This window comes from Podarcis muralis, chromosome 10, assembly GCF_964188315.1.
Source record: "Podarcis muralis chromosome 10, rPodMur119.hap1.1, whole genome shotgun sequence".
Taxonomy (NCBI): Eukaryota; Metazoa; Chordata; class Lepidosauria; order Squamata; family Lacertidae; genus Podarcis; species Podarcis muralis.
In genome coordinates this window covers 31,555,978-31,573,107 of record NC_135664.1, presented here as the reverse complement: position 1 = coordinate 31,573,107, position 17,130 = coordinate 31,555,978, and the positions used below count along the sequence as shown (strand labels likewise).

At 42.6% G+C, this 17,130-nt stretch overlaps 1 protein-coding gene across 3 annotated transcripts in view; it reads right to left on the bottom strand.

Annotated features, from left to right (window-relative positions):
- The window catches only part of HMGA2 (high mobility group AT-hook 2), a 132,568-nt gene that overhangs the window by 6,085 nt on the left and 109,353 nt on the right, over positions 1–17,130 (bottom strand). For all 3 annotated transcript variants that reach the window (XM_077934688.1, XM_028747339.2, XM_028747340.2), the window contains one exon: positions 10,831–10,863. In XM_077934688.1, coding sequence (XP_077790814.1) covers positions 10,831–10,863 — 33 coding nt within the window. The remainder of the gene's footprint in view (positions 1–10,830; positions 10,864–17,130) is intronic.

The following is a 17,130-nucleotide window of genomic DNA, read 5'->3' as shown; positions in this document are numbered from 1 at the left end:
GCTGCTGCTGCTGCTGCTGAGGTAAATTTTACACAGCCCCCTGCTAGTAATTGTTTACTGTCAAAACTCCTTCCCCAGCCTGTGCAGAATGGTGGAGATACATTACAAATATTTCATTGTCACGTTTTCTCTCTCTCGCATCAACCCTGTTTTATAGTTCAGGCTGAAAGACAGTGACTTGTCCAAAATGGCGAGACAGAGTGTGCTCCTTGCCTGGCCTGGCCCATAATCCCACCTAACACTACTCATATCTTAAAGCAAGTTACTATGGTGCATCCCTTGCAGTCTTCACAAAGGAAGTTGCCAGGCAGCTCTATTGTATGATTCTGCCGGTTTCTGGCATCATAAGTAAAATTTGGCATCCTTTGCTTCCCAAATGACAGAGGGAAGTCACCCAGGTATGGCTCATTTGCTATTAAACACCTCCAAATAAAGGAAACATACAAAACAGACATTTATCTGCCATTCTAAGGAGGCTTGAGGGGTCCCAGTTGTGGTTGTTGCTGGCCCTACCTGCTTACTGCACCTTGTGTGCAGTATGTAAAATGCTGCAATGGATGGCAGGAATCTGCTGTGCCAGTTCTGGGAGTAAGATCACAGTGTTGTCTGTCGTCTATCCTAGTTTGAGCACTGGGAATTTCAGGCTTCATCCTCTGATCTGTTGTGACAGTGCTAAAAGTCACTGGGCCATTAAAAGACTCGGTGACTCCATTCATCTAATCAGTTTTTTTTGTGATGATACTCACTGGTACAGAGTACCATCGCCATCCCTTTTTTTGCTGTTCATGGCAGCCATTTCGTCCCTACACCCATGACACTTGTAAAAAGTATGAGCAGTGTTAGAAACTGAGATATGAAAGCTAGAATGTGTACAATTTCAAATCCAGCATGGGCAATCCATGTGTGGAAACTGGCACCTGCAGATAACTCTTCTGCCCTGGGTCCTATGTGCTCCAAGAGGTGCTGTGTATCTGGGAATAATTTATCTGTATTCCTCAGCAAAGCAGTGTGATTGTAGGTGGGTATGAAAATATTTACACGGTGCCTCTTCAAACAGGAGACATGATCCACTTACTTCAGTGACAAGCATTTGCTTACTGCATCATCAATAGCAACATAAAAGGCAAATAAATTTCATACCGATACCTCTGAATCCCAGGGTTTTCTGACTATACAAAGATTTGCTTAGAAAACATTCTCAGTGGCTGTTTCATCCACTGAAATGGACCTGTCATCATGGCCAGATTATAGTGATGCCGTTGAGGCAATTGCACCTGAGCCCATGCTAGATGCATCCAAAATCAATGGACTTTAGTTAGTCATGGCCATTAATTCCAATGTTTTACTTTGTGTAGAACTAGTATTGGATACAATCCCCAGACTGAGCTTTCATTACAAACAAAACAAAACAAAACAAACCCTAGTCGTCCTAGAAGGAAAGCTGTCAAGCAAAATGAGCAGGCAATGTCTCAGTGATTCTGTGGGATGAGCCAGCCAGGCTGCACCCACATTTCCATGATTTTAACCAATGATTGAAGTCAGAGCTGTGACAGACAAATGAGTTGCTTGGACACCAGGATATAGGAATCCCTGGTTTCCTAAGAGCTGCTGTTTCCTCCTCCCCTTTCATGCACTTTTATTTCCTGTTTCTCTCCATTTTTCTAGTCTTTAGAATCTCTGTAGTTTCCCCCTCTTGTTTCTTGGACAGCAAAGTCCAATTTGTTTACATATAGGTTAATCTGAGATCAGATGCTACTACATAATATGTATTTCTACCCAGAAGTACACATTTTATGTTTAATAGGGCTTACTCCAAGGTAAGTGGGTACGGTCTTACAGCCTTGGATTTCTTTTAAGAGGCAGAAAGATTCATTGTCAGGGACTCAGCGTCAATGCAAATCAAGCAGAACTTACTTAAATATAGTTGGCCTACTATGTTTAAAAGTTATTTTATAAATGAGTGGTATAAAATACAACGATATTGGTAAGACAAATTCTTATTAATAAAATAAAAATTATTCTACAACATTTAAAATGTAAGGGAATTTATTCTACAACATCCTGTTAGTTATTTCAATGGTTTTGCTGTTGAGGCAGAAAGTGGGGGCAGGTATTTTTTTTGAGGCAGGGGAATAGTGATTGACTCTATGTTTTTCCATACTCTTTTACCTGTAAACATAATTTTTTATTTTTTTAAATCAGGATAGTCTCCCATCACAAGTGGCTATAGACCTAGATAACTCATCTTTGGAATACATTCCCTGTGCAAACTATCTGGGAGTTAGCTGTACTAATTGAGGGGGTGCACAGAAAAAACGTGGTTCAGGAACTAAAATTTGCTGCCTGTGGCACAAGAACTTTTTGCAGCTCCTTTATACCTCCTCCAGTATCTTCACAGGTGGGCTATGCTGGGAATAGGTGACTGGCCTAAAGCAGGAAGTGAGCGGAAACATTTCTAGGTAGAAATGTGCCAGAGACCCTAGAGAGGCACTGCCTGTTGCCAGATGGACCAGAGGCCTAACTTGGTATGAAGCAAATTCTTCTGTTCCTATAAACAGGAAATATGTCTTCCTGGTTGGAGGGAACTAGAAATGGTTCAGTGGTACCTCAGTACAGTGGTACCTCAGGTTAAGTACTTAATTCGTTCCGGAGGTCTGTTCTTAACCTGAAACTGTTCTTAACCTGAAGGAGCACTTTAGCTAATGGGGCCTCCCGCTGCCGCCGGAGCACAATTTCTGTTCTCATCCTAAAGGAAAGTTCTTAACCTGAAGCACTATTTCTGGGTTAGCGGAGTCTGTAACCTGAAGCGTATGTAACCTGAGGTACCACTGTACTAGAAAGGGAAAGAGAAAGAGCAACAAAATTTTAGCTACAGTCCAATCCTGTGCACGTTAGGAAGTCCAATTGAATTCAGTGGCTTACATCCATGTAAATGTACACATGAATTAGAACTTTGTTTATATCATACTCTTGTCTGGCAGGGAAAGGAGAAGCTGCCATTGAGCCCATTCCCCATTAGTCACAGAATCATAGAGCGGGAGAGGTGGAACACATGGCAGCCCTTCAGATATTCAGCTTCCACATGGCAGCCCTTCAGATATTTAAAGATGGCTGTCATCCATTTGGTCTTTAGCTGCTGCAACCTTCTTTGCAAAGAAGGTTTTGTTCCTCAAGGAAGCTGTTGGTTGGATAACAAATGACATCTTTGCATAGATATCTGTTATGGATGAGGGCCAGGCACAAATGAGAAGATCAGGGCACAGTGGTGGCAGCAGATTCTTCTCCTTTTCCCTCCCAGAAGGGTGCATGAGAACAAAGGTAAACAAGGAAGGTTACAATCCTATGTACAATTAAACAAGAGTAAGAATGTTGAACTTCCAAGTACAGTGGTACCTCGCTTTACGAACAATCCTATTTATGAACTATTCGGTTTATGAACTCCGCAAAACCGGTAGTGTTCTGGTTTGCAAACTCTACCTCGGTCTATGAATGAAATCCAAAAGGTGGAAGGGCACCGCCGGCGGGAGGCCTCATTAGGGAAAGTGCGCCTCGGTTTAAGAATGGATTTGGTTTAAAAACGGACTTCAGAAACGGATTAAGTTTGTAAAGCGAGGTACCACTGTACACATGGCTACGATCAACTCTGCTGCGTTGCGTATGCGAGAGAGCAAAGAGACATGTATACCAGCCAAAACACTAGCTGTAGGCCTCTCGTCAAATGTGAAAACAGCAGCTTTGAAGTTACACGAAAGAGATTGAAAGTCGAAAGCCAAGAGCTGTGCACACCTCATTAAGACCTAGCTATGTGGGAAGGCCAAGCTGCTGCTTCCTGGTCAAGCGTGCTTACCCTTTGGAAAGGGGGCTTCAGGAAGGTAAGATAAAAGAGCCTTTCAAAGTGGAAGTGCATAGTGACATTTTTATGAGCGCCAGTCAAGGAGGGTTCCAAGCACTGAACAGCTCACAGCCATATACATCGCAGCCCACTTCACAAAGAAAAATGAAGTCCCAGCTATACAAGGGGTTTAACAAGCACATTCTTCAGTGGGCGCAATGTCTGAATTGGATACAGAGAGGGAGAGAGCGCGCAAATTTTCCTGGTTTTCCCTTGACCTCCCCTTTGATTACATGAATGAAGAGTTCAGCAAGTACGACTATAAATTCCTTGAGGAATGTTCAGAATGTTTTTTATCAGAGAAATAGGTCTGGGGCTGGTGATATAGCTCAAAAGGGTTCAAATAAGGCACAGCTGATGGCAACATCTGAGACGGCACATATCCTACAGAATGCCTCACTAAGCAGGGTGCACTGTATGTCACTACATGGTTTAAGTGGGCTTCAGTCAGTGTTTGCCTGATTATTTTCTTTGTCTACTGCTTGACTTTGCCGGAATTACTACTGTGGATTTTTGCTTTCATGATGTGACTTAATTGGGCATTATTTCAATGGAAAGACAGGGATTTATTGTATCACAAGAACAATCCAGTTTCCTTGTAAGATTAAATAACGACTTGTCTAAAGCACAGAATACGTCTCTGGCCTGATCTTTCTAGAGGGCACAGTTGTGGCCCTACGCTAAGGAGAGTCAGCTGAACTGTATTCCGCCTTTATAATGAGAAATGGTGGCAGTAGGTTCTAAGGGATATAGATTGAAAATGGCTCCACTCATTGACCTGAAACTTAAGTGTAAGAGAGGGAGTGTAGGAGAGGAAGTTGTGAGGAGAGCTCATGCCAAATTTAGTGTAGAAAGAATAAGCTATGGCTTTCTTTGAATAAGTTAAATATTTGATGAGAGACTCTGGCATATTGACAGGTATTGTGAGTTTTTCTGCCTTAGGCTTTGTTGGGGTGGTTTTTCTGGAAAGATTCTTCTTGCGTGTTTGGGGGAACAGGTTGTTTGGTTTGTCTTAGGTCAGGGGTAATGTTTAGTATGTGCTTTTTCACATGCATTGCTTAAAATATTTGTGGTGGTGGTGGTGGTGTTGTTGTTAAAAATGCATTTTCCAAGCAATGTAAGTAAATATATGCTTATCCAGTTATTGCTAGGCAACAGTTTCTGGCTAATCATGGCTACTGATTATAGACCAGGCTTCCTCAACCTTGGCCCTCCAGATGTTTTGAGACTACAATTCCCATCATCCCTGATCACTGGTCCGGCTAGCTAGGGATCATGGGAGTTGTAGGCCATAAACATCTGGAGGGCTGAGGAAGCCTGGTATAGACACTTGCTGCTGTTAGGCAAGATTCCCACAGACCAGGCCTCAGCCTTGAAGAATTTAAGTAGGCCAGGAGATTAGCTATGAAAGGAAAAAGGGAAAGGAATTATAGGAGATGAGTAAAAAGAGTTAATAAGTATGTGTGAGTTTGTATCTCTGAAGTCCACAGCAGTTGGGCTACTGACAGGCGGCTTTAGAGCCTTCAGAAAAAGGGGAGGAGATTTAGGGGGCAACTGTATGGCTATGTGTGCTTTATCTTGCAATACCACCATTATAAAAACCTTTGTTTTTGAAACCCCCTTTCACATAATTGGTCAAATGACAGATTTACACGCATATTGTTCTTATGCTTCAGAAGTGATAAAAATAAAGTATGTCCTGTCTTTTTTTTAAAAAAAGTTTCACTTTGATAATCTTCATGATGCGTCCCTAAAAATAACTATTTCCTTTGTATTATTTTACAATATAATCACCCATATGACACTCTGGCCAAGGATACAGCTGTTGCAAACTGCTTGCAAATTAGGAAACTGGCTTGTTTTTCCTCTATTGCTTATTTAACAATTTAAGCAAAAACGTACAAGAGATTTTACTAGAAATACTAATTTTGTGTCGTTGTTAAATTTACATATCTTTTAATCCTCAAACAGACCTATCAAAGGGCAGTAGCTTAAAGGGCACAATAAACATTCTGTCTTTAAACATAGCATACCTAACTTTTCTGCAAGATATGTTTAAACTTAACTGGTGGCTTACATGTAGATTTGGTAACCTTTTCTAAAACAAGTTCACTGCAGGAGTTCTCTCTGTAGTTATAAATCATTTCACAGCTATCATGTGGACATACACATATCTTATGATTTAAGAGTCCGTATTAATACTGAGAGAATATCATTTCACAGTGTAACCTGCTCTTGCATTCTTCAGCTGCAAAATGGAAAATCCTCTGGGTTCTTTAACTGTCTGAAGATACCGTTGAATTTTACATAGCGTCTTCATGGCTCTAAGCTAGAAAGCATCTGTCCCTAAAGTAAGATTTAGTGAATGGATTTGCCCTGCAGTGTGTTTGAAAGCTGGAAGATAATGACATTTATAGAACTGCAGTAAAAAGGTGGAGGGGGACACTACCTTAGACTCTTCTGTATTTTGCTTAATATTCTAAAGAAAACTGGTGGTATTATTCAAGATGAAAATAGAGATAGGAGCTTAATTTTCTTAAAACAATAACAACTAAATAAATAACTAAACGGGACATCATTGAAAACACAGATCTAGAAGTTTAAACCAGTATACAACAAAATGTTCCATACACAAAAGAATACCTTTCAACTTCTGACAAAATAAAGTATTTCAGATGCATGATCATTAATAAATAAAAATAATACAACTGGAAACTGCAACAGTGTGTTACTGTGTGTGCACTGGGAAGGCAGGGTGGGGGTAACACAGAGCTCACACAATGATCTTTGGTATCAGGACTGGAACGCTAAAAGCAGGTAACCTCTTGTTCCAGAGGGCGTGAAACACGACAACTGGGTTTTTGTGTGCTGCATTGTAGGGGAGAGTTACAGAGTGGTCTGTATTGGGGTCGTGTTTAGAATAAGGTTATCAGACGTCCCCGTTTCCCAGGGACAGTCCCCGGATTTACAAATCAGTCCTCTGACAAAATCCACTGAATTTGACTGAAGTTGAAAAGTGTCCCTGGATTCATTGAAAAAAAATAGTTTAGAAGTCTGGTGCTATAAGCAAAAATTATTCCAAACCACTGCTGGTAAAACTGGGTAGGGGGTGTGATTCTGTGGTTTGCCTCAGGTGCCAAAATGTTTTGGTCTGGGCCCTGCTCTGAACACTCCTCAAGTGCTTTTGCCTGGCTGCTTTTGCCCGGCTGGAATGTATCCCAGAATTGTGATGATCTCTCGTGTTTATAGTGTGCGCACAAACAGAAACCTAGCATTTTTACATGGCTTGAATGTAGCCTATTATTGTATATACAAAGGTGAGATACATCCCTTCCTCTGCCCGCTCTTTGCCTTTGGTCCCCCCCAGCAATGACATGCAGCCCTCTGAGAGCTCCTCACAAGGGAACATGGCTCTGGGACTGAAAAATGTTTCTCATGTCTGGCCTAGAGTAACCAAGGCTGCTGCTCCACACTACAACTAAACACTTTGGTACTACAAGGCTTGGGCTTAATATTTCCAAATCCCATTGTGGGGAGATTTCCACCTTAATCTAGAAAGCTGTCTGGAAAAACCATCTGCAAGGCTATTTTGAAGGAAACAGATGGAAAAGGAAGTGATTCCTCTGAATGTAGTATAAGATTTACATTATCCTCCATGAACTTCCATGTAGTCCCTATGTTTATATTTTATCATTATTTCCTTAGACAGCTCAGATTAGGAAGCCTGCATGAGCTCATGCTCTTGTTAATTTTGAGCCTGAACTATTTGCTTTTATAGATGATTTCGGTCATGTAAAATAAAAGGGAGTAGTAAGGAATAGAGGCACGAGACTGAACTGTGGCAGGACTCTCATCCTTCTTAGGCTGTACAGCCTTCTCAGGCATATTCCAGCTTCCCCAATAAAAGGGCTGCTAGTTTTTCTGAGGCTCAAAGTACATATTGAGAAAGACAGATAATAGATATCCCAAGCTTCCCCCTTCAAGCTGATCTCCTTTGCGGAATTATTGTCCAATTTCCTATGCATTTTCAAAATATATTTATAATACAAGCTTGGGTGTCCACCTTTCAGTTTACTCTCTCCCATAAAAGGAGAGAAAATGGAAGTGGAAGAACATGTTGGAAATGTTAGAAGAAGGCTGATGGTGGCAGCAACATGGCTTGCTCCCTTCTCTCTGCTTCCTTGCCTTGAGATTTAATACTTTCACCTGGGAACAGGTTAAGACCGCAACCCTATACTTCTTTACTTGGGACTAAGTCCCACTGGACCTCGTGGGACTCACTTCTAAGGAGGCAAGAATAGGTTTCAGGCCAATTTTAGGTTAGCCCTTGAGACCTGGTAACCCTGTCAAAAGCCAAATCAATATTTCTATGCTAGTCGCTATACTGATTGTGTTCAATGCTCAAATGAGCATTAACCCGCTAACTAGAACTGCTAGCGGGGAATTGCTGGTCAGCGCATTCGTAACAAAACCACTCTATCATTGCTGAAAAATGATTCCAAACCATAAATTAGGTTATCTCCATTATTTCTAAAGTAATAAGGTTTTCTTTTTAAAAAAATCAAAAACCAGCAGCTTGGTTTTAGGAGATGTGACAAGTTGAAGCCTGTGAGCTATTGCAAAGAATGTGTTGTTTGGGAGTGTGGGTGGAAAGAAGCACTGGCAATCAGCAGACCACCAGGATCCCAGTTAAAGATGCTGGAACCCACCCAGACCCTACTGATAGCTTGAACTGGAGGAGGAGCGGGCTTATATAGAAGTAATCTATAAAGCTGCCTGGCAAACACAGTGGAAGACAGCTTCTTAGATTCCTAAGGGAGCCTCCCTTTCCAGGTGCTACAGAAGTCTTTTCCTGTGGTTTGAAGGTGTGGGCAGGACCCAGTGAGCAGCTGACCAGCAGGATACATCACCATCTTTATAGATTATAAAGCTTGCAGATCTCCTAGACTTCGGGCCTCTGAGTCCCTCACCATCCCTGAATCAAGCAATGGCTGTTGATATTTCTAGTTTTCTTGTCTGTCATGTGTACAGTGGTACCTCAGGTTAAGTACTTAATTCGTTCCGGAGGCCCGTACTTAACCTGAAACTGTCCTTAACCTGAAGCACCACTTTAGCTAATGGGGCCTCCTGCTGCCGCCGGAGCACGATTTCTGTTCTCATCCTGAAGCAAAGTTCTTAACCTGAAGTACTATTTCTGGGTTAGTAGAGTTTGTAACCTGAAGCGTACGTAACCTGAGGTACCACTGTAATTCCTTCTAATCCTGCTAAGCACCTGTACTGCTGTACTGGACACCAACATCTACAAAGTGCTTCCCCTCCTACCCACTTACATCTCCCTTGGCACCCCTCCCAAGGAGTCGTCTCCCCCCCCCCCCCAGACTTTGGTTTCTCCTTCCCTAGCTGTGGGCTGACTCCCTCTCAGATTCCCTGGCTGTGTTCCTTTGTCTCAAAGAGAAAGAGAGATGAGACTCCTGCTTCCCCAGCTGAGGCAACAGGGCCCTGGGAGCCGAAAGCATCTGTTCCCCCCCAGCCTCTTCTCTCTGGGCTCAGCCCCCATCCGAATGTCATCCTCTTTTCTCTCCATCTTCACCTGTCACAGCCGGTCACTCCACTCCTGAGCCAGTCATGCCTCAGGACTCAAGAAAACACTGCCATTTTTTTTAGTAATACCTGAAAAGAGCTTCCCCATCCTTTCATGGATCCTGAAATAGCTTCTGATCCTCAGTGTCTCCTCTATTATACTCACTAAGGATGTTATGCTCATATTATATAAAAGTCTACCGTAGTTTTCCATGTTAAGCAGTGTGTAATAACTACCATGTTCCGGCTCTGTGTTTGGAGTCCGTAAAATGGTTTAGAGCTCCCATTTCATCCATAAATATTCATTGAAAAGGTGAGAAAACAACCCTTTTAAACAAGACAGTGTGACAAAGTGGGGTTAATGGCTGTTTAATCGGCCAATTCTGCATTGCTAGAAGGTGTTGTCTGTGGGTCTACCTTTGAAAATGGCCTAGAAAGTTCGGTCAGGCCAAAATAGCCTGGCCAGATTGTCAACTGGGACTGGCTAAAAGGATCATATTATGCCAGTGCTCTGTAATCTACAATGACAGCTAGTCTCTTTCTAGGCCCTAAGCATCTTCCCATATATACCTACCCAGATCTTAAGGTCATCTTCTGAGGCGCTTCTCCAATTGCACCTGCTGAAGGTGGTGGCAACTAGAGAGAGGGACTTTTCAGCAGTTTGCCTCTTTAAATATCATTTTAGTCTTTCGGTTTTAAAAATTTGTTGTTGTTTATCAGGGGTCAGCAACCTTTTTCAGCAGGGGGCTGGTCCACTGTCCCTCAGACCTCATGGGAGCAGGCGATTTTATATATACACACACACACACACACACACACACACACACGAATTCCTACGTCCTACGACCCACAAATAACCCAGAGATGCATTTTAAATAAAGGGACACATTCTACTCATGTAAAAACACATTGATTCCCGGACCGCCTGCAGGCTGGATTTAGAAGGTGATTGGGCCGGATCCGGCCCTTGGGCCTTAGTTTGCCTACCCCTTTAGATCATTAAACTGCTGTTGGGTTTATTCCGTGGCTGTTTTAATTTGCTTTAGCTTCATTCTTTTATAATTATTATTTTGTTTTGTGGTTTTTAACTTCTGTTTTGTCACCATTTGGCTATAAAGAAATGTTAGTAAAAAAAAAAAGTTTAACATGCATCTGATGAAATAAGATTCTTGTTTGCGATGTTGTCCTTGTTTAATCTGCATAAAATCCTCTTGTTTATTTACCCTCAAGTATTTCTGTTCATTACATGTCAATGTCAGATTAGCATTACAGATGTATGGAGCTATATGAATTTAGCACACAGCAAATAATACACACACACACACACACACACACACACACACACACACCCTACTTACCCGAGCTGGCTTCTTCTGGGTCACCTGTTGTGGCTGCAAAGAAAAGTAAAGAAAGATATTATTTAGATGGCTTATGACAAAGGAAAGTCTCCCCTTTCTCATACAGTCGTACCTTGGATCCTGAACGCCCTGGAACTTGGGACGTTTTGGCTCCCGAATGCCGCAAACCCAGATTGTTCTGGTTTGCAAATGTTCTTCTGGAACCCAAACGTCTAACGGGGCTTCCGTGGCTTCTGGTTGGCTGCAGGAGCTTCCTGCAGCCAATCAGAAGCCGCGATTTGGTTTTTGAACGTTTTGGAAGTCAAACGGACTTCCGGAATGGATTCCATTCGACTTCCAAGGTACGACTGTACTGTGTAACAAAGCCTTCCTCAATGTGGAGCCCATCAGGCTGTGCTGGATGATGCTCATGGGAACAGTAGTTCGAAACATCTGGAGAATCCCAGGTAGGTGAAGGCCAATGTAACATACAGTGGAAAAACCTCAATTTTCAGGATTATGTGTGATATGATGTGTATCCTTTTTGATTAGTATTATATACTTATAAATTTCCAGTCTGGGCATTAGGAACAGGTTAACTTTTACAGTACAACAATACAGCTGGGAAAGACAAGAGATTGTTTGCATATTTTCTACAATTATTCTAATTTAGCTGCACATACTTTGTATAACATTCCCATGGCATACATGAAAATAATGTAAACAAAAACTACAGTTGAGGGATATTTGCAGAATTCTATTAGTCTTCATGGAATTCCAGTAAATATAGGTAAAGAGATAACAGTACTGTAACTTTATACAAAGTCCACCCCCCATACAGTGGTACCTCAGGTTAAGTACTTAATTCGTTCCGGAGGTCCGTTCTTAACCTGAAGCACCACTTTAGATAATGGGGCTCCCACTGCTGCCGCACCACCAGAGCACGATTTCTGTTCTCATCCTGAAGCAAAGTTCTTAACCTGAAGCACTATTTCTGGGTTAGCGGAGTCTGTAACCTGAAGTGTATGTAACCTGAAGCGTACGTAACCCGAGGTACCTGTAACTGCTTTTGAGGCCATCCAGATATGTGTACATCATTTTTGTTCAAAGTATCCCTGTATTGTAGAGTTGGGAGGGACCTCAAGAGTCATCTAGTCCAACCCACTGCAATGCAGGAATCTTTTGTCCAACGTGAGGCTCAAACCCACAACGTTGTAACTGAATCTCATGCTCTACCAATTGAGCTATCCCAGCTGCCAACTGACATTTTGCTGCATTGGTCTGTGTATCTGAAACTTAGGTAGGGAGAGAGTTTCTTGTTTTTCTAATGCATTCATGGTGATTTTTCTTCTCATTATACCAAGCAGAGGACTAAAATACAATGGTGGTTTGAATAAGAAGAGTCTGGTTTCAATCCTTTTGGAGAATGCAGAGATTCCTTAAAACAATGAACTCACAGCTTACTGTATTAAGGAGATATCATGCAAGGAGTCAAATCTCTGCAGACAAAAAGTCTATATCCTCTGAAGTAGAACATAAGGGTCCATGGGAGACCAATGTAGGGCCAGGTTTGCAAAATCACCCATGGCTCAACTTTCTAGACATGTTACCAATTCATTTATTTTTTAATCATTTTTTTTAAAGTTTCCATTTTATACAAATATAGCACACTCTAGTTTTTGAATTATATTCCACTCTCATGAGCACTCGACTCCCCTCCCTCCCGGCCCATGATTACCTTAAATTATAATCTTTTTTAAAATTGCATTTCAATTTTCCCTCTTCAGTCTCTAGTCAATTCCAATAATCACTAAATTATATTAATTGTAAATCCGTGCTTTCTGTAAACTATCAAGCTTTAAATCAGTCCTGTCAGTGCTGTTAAATGTTTACAATTATCCCTCAAATACTCTATAAACTTTTTCTAGTCTTTTTGAAATGTTTGATCCTGCTGGTTTTGAATTTTCCCAGTCAATTTCGCCAACTCAGCATATTCCACCATCTTTGTCTGCCAGTCCGGGATCGTTGGTACGTTATCATAACATTTTAGCTCCCCACTTTTGAGTTCCCCATCACACTTGGGTTCAAATGAATATGTGGTCAGCCTGGAGTGTTCCCCAGCGCTGTTGAAAATCCAGCCTGTTTCTTAAAGCATAAAGCAGAACTTGTGACTTTTCAAAGTCAAATGCAGCCCACATACTATGTACAGCACCCCCGTAAACCTTTGGTTTTGTTGCCTGTGGCCACCAAACATGGTTGTAGAACACCCGGCAGGTAGGCTGCATTTAGCCTGGTGGGTCACAAGGTGTATACATATATCCTGGCTTTAAAAGCTAGTCTGCCACCCACCTGTCTTGACCATTAGCATCTATTCTTACATCTCCTTTCATTCTTCAATGCTAAATTCCTTAAAATATGAAATGCTTGCTGAAGACCACCTGAAAATCACACCCTTTGCAGATCTGTGTGATCTGGCTGTGCCTACTCAGCTGTGAGGTAAAGAAGTTCAGAAAGGCACTTTCTTTTTAATTACTTCACAGCTTCACAGAATAAATCCTGCCCATTTTGACAGAATGCTGCCCCCACTTCTGATCTGGCAAGCCAACTCCTTCTCCTCTTTCAATTCCCTCCTCAAGCTCACATTTCCCCCAGCAAATTATTTCCTGCAGCATACGCCTCACCTGTTCCACGCCGGCTGTTACCAGTTAAATGGACTCATCCTTTCTAGTTTATAAGGTAAAAAGGGAAAGGGAAAGGACCCTTGGACGGTTAAGTCCAGTCAAAGGCAACTATGGGGTTGCAACGCTCCTCTTGCTTCAGGCTGAGGGAGATGGCATTTGTCCACAGACAGCTTTCTGGGTCATGTGGCCAGCATGACTAAACCGCTTCTGGTGCAATGGAACGCTGTGACAGAAACCAGAGCGCATGGAAATGCCCTTTACCTTCCCACCACAGTGGTATCTATTTATCTACTTGCACTGGCATGCTTTCAGACTGCTAGGTTGGCAGGAGCTGGGAAAGAAACAGGAGCTCACCCCGGCGCGGGGATTCAAACTGCCCACCTTCTGATCAGCAAGCCCAAGAGGCTCAATGGTTTAGACCACAGCACCACTCACGTCCCATTAGGTTATAAGAAACCCTACTGAAGGACCATAGTTCAGTGGTAGAGCATCTGCATACTGAAGGTCCTAGGTTAGATCTCCAGCATTTCCAGGTAGGTCTAGGAGAAACCCTGGACACAATAGTGTCCGTGTGAACACTATTGATCTAGATGGACCAATGATCTGACTCAAAGGTAGCTGCCTAAGTTCTTCTGTATTCTGTCCATTAGTAAACCTACTGGTATTAAGCAAGTGTACTGTCACAAGGCAGGAAAGCTGTGCCATTGGACCAATGGGATAATTATTCAGAAGAGGTGTGGGGAACCTTTGACCTGCCAGATATTACTAAACTACAACTCCCATCAGCCCTGGCAAGCATGAGCTATCACCCAGGTTACTGGTAGCTGCCTGGGAACCACATGTATACTGTCTTGATTTCCATGACAGACTAAAGGCGGGACAGAAATGTGAGAAAACTAAAAATAGAAGCAAGGTTCATAAGGGTCGTAGCCAATGTTAATCCTACTCAGAGTAGAAGCACTGAAATTAATGAACATGACTATCCCAAGCCCAATGATTTCAATGGGCCTACTCTGAGTAGCGCTTAGTTGGATGCAACTCAATGTCCTGTCAAGCTGCACATATTCCTGCTTTCTAGGCAGTTATGTGCAGGGAATATCTACATAGTGAGCGGCTTTCCAGGATCATAGTGCCTGCGTGTAGTGCAAGTTGGAATTTTTTTTAAAAAACCACCTCTCTGTGGGGTCCATAATATTTGAATAGGCCCTCAGTAGAAACTTTGGGAAATGCTGAATTAGAACATGGCAATAAACACATGGAACAAGCATCCACTGCCATCATGGAAGGAGACACTCCAGAACTGAAGAATAAATTCCAGCCCTGCCAAAGGAGAATTCTTAAACAGAGCACTCATTCATTCACAGCCATTCTCCAATTTGCCTTAGCAATTACTGCAGGATCAAAGCCATACAACACCAACTAAATGATACAACGTTATATACCATGGGTTAGATCTCTCATTGTTATATATCAACAATTATTAATTTTCTTCAGTTGAATAATGTCTTCCCTGTTTTAAGCCTTAAATGGCTTCATTTTGAGTCACACAGTTTTTCCATGTGAAAGCTAGGAAACACATAAGTAATCTAGAAATTGTATTCCCTCCCCCCCCCCCCCCCGGACCAAACTTTTGGTGGAAATCTGAAAATCGAGTTTTCTAGCGGCATGTCTCTTTTTCAGAAATGAAATGGTTCGAGGAAGACGTAAAAATCCCACCCCCCTCTCCGAGGCAAAGAAAAAAGATTGAACTAGTTTGTAGAAGTACAATCAATCTATCCAGGATCACAAATCCACACTTTTTAAATTACAAGCCATAATCTAGCAGGCAAAGACGTTATCAGCCTTTAGACAGCAAAAGTCCTGAATGAGTAACATTCCTATAAACTTTGGTCTGCATCCAATCAGTCAAAGTACAATGTTTTCCTTTTGCTGTTTTCATGAATGGCTGCAGTATTGTGCCTCGGTTCAGTCAAGACTCCTCTTCTACAGCCATTCATAAAAATAAAAACAAACCAAAACAAACACGCACAAAAACTTTCTGGGTCCAGCCTGGAGCCACTGGGTGCCAGAGGCTGAGAAAACATACTGGCAGCTCCAACTCCAAACAGCATTGAAGTATTCAGGGATCTGCTTGGTGGTCTGTAAAGTATGAAGTGCTGTGTGGAAGGGCAGCTGGTAGGATTACTGTGACACATACTAGGCAGTCAGCCAGAGTTGGCCTGGTTTCAGACATTGTCTTTCCTCTCATTGAAGTGTCAGGACCTAATTCATGGAAAATTTGGTGAATTGGCAGCTGTTTCAGAGGATTTCATTGAGTTGCAGTGTGCAGGAGTCACATGAATGCAGGGTACTCAGCCAAGAAATAGGGGGATTTCTGAGCAGTAGAAACCAGTCAGCCTGCAAGAATGTCTGTGGATTTGATGTGGTTTTGGAGTAAACATGTGTACAGGTGTAATCAGCAGGGGAGGGGAAAGAGGTGGAAGGAGTGCTAATGGCTGAGATTATTAAAGAGAGCAAGGCCTTTTGAAATGCACAGTCTTCTGGCAACAACATTCAGGCCCCGGAAGGGTGCAAAGGTCTGGTCAGCTCAAAGTTTGCAGTAGATACATGTGTAAGGCGGATCGCTGCAACGTAACTGAATCCTGAAAAAAGGCTGCTAGTTAAGAATGAAAAAAACAAATTGAACAAACAAGCTGGATAACAAAATGCTTTTTTGTGTGTGTGTATTTGCATTACAGTGGTACCTCGGGTTAAGTACTTGATTCATTCCGGAGGTCCATTCTTAACCTGATACTGTTCTTAACCTGAAGCACCACTTTAGCTAATGGGGCCTCCTGCTGCCGCCACGCCGCTGGAGCCCGATTTTTGTTCTTATCCTGAAGCAGAGTTCTTAACCTGAAGCACTATTTCTAGGTTAGAGGAGTGTGTAACCTGAAGCGTATGTAACCTGAAGCATATGTAACCCGAGGTACCACTGTATTGTATTTGCTGAATAGATAGCCTTGCATTTTGAGTTAGCCAGGGGTAAAGGACAATCCATAGTTGACAACAGCCCAGTTAGCTTGCATTTTTAATGGACGTACAAACAATACAGAAATTTAGCATTTGTGCTCTGCTACGTAGGAGGGAAGGGACACGGGTGGCGCTGTGGGTTAAACCACAGAGCCTAGGGCTTGCCGATCAGAAGGTCGGCAGTTCGAATCCCCGTGACGGGGTGAGCTCCCGTTACTCGGTCCCTGCTCCTGCCAACCTAGCAGTTCGAAAGCACGTCAAAGTGCAAGTAGATAAATAGGTACCGCTCCGGCAGGAAGGTAAACGGCATTTCAGTGTGCTGCTCTGGTTTGCCAGAAGCGGCTTAGTTATGCTGGCCACATGACCCGGAAGCTGTACGCCGGCTCCCTCGGCCAATAAAGCGAGATGAGCGCCGCAACCCCAGAGTCGGTCATGACTGGACCAAATGGTCAGGGGTCCCTTTACCTTTTACTTAAGAGGGAAGGCTAAATCATTTCCCTGTATTCCAGGACATGCCAGTGCAACCTGCATGAGAGACTTGGGTTTGTCCACACTTTGCTCATCCCACAGCTAGTAAATCAAACCTTTATTGCATTAGCATACAGCCATAGCAAAATAAGACAATACA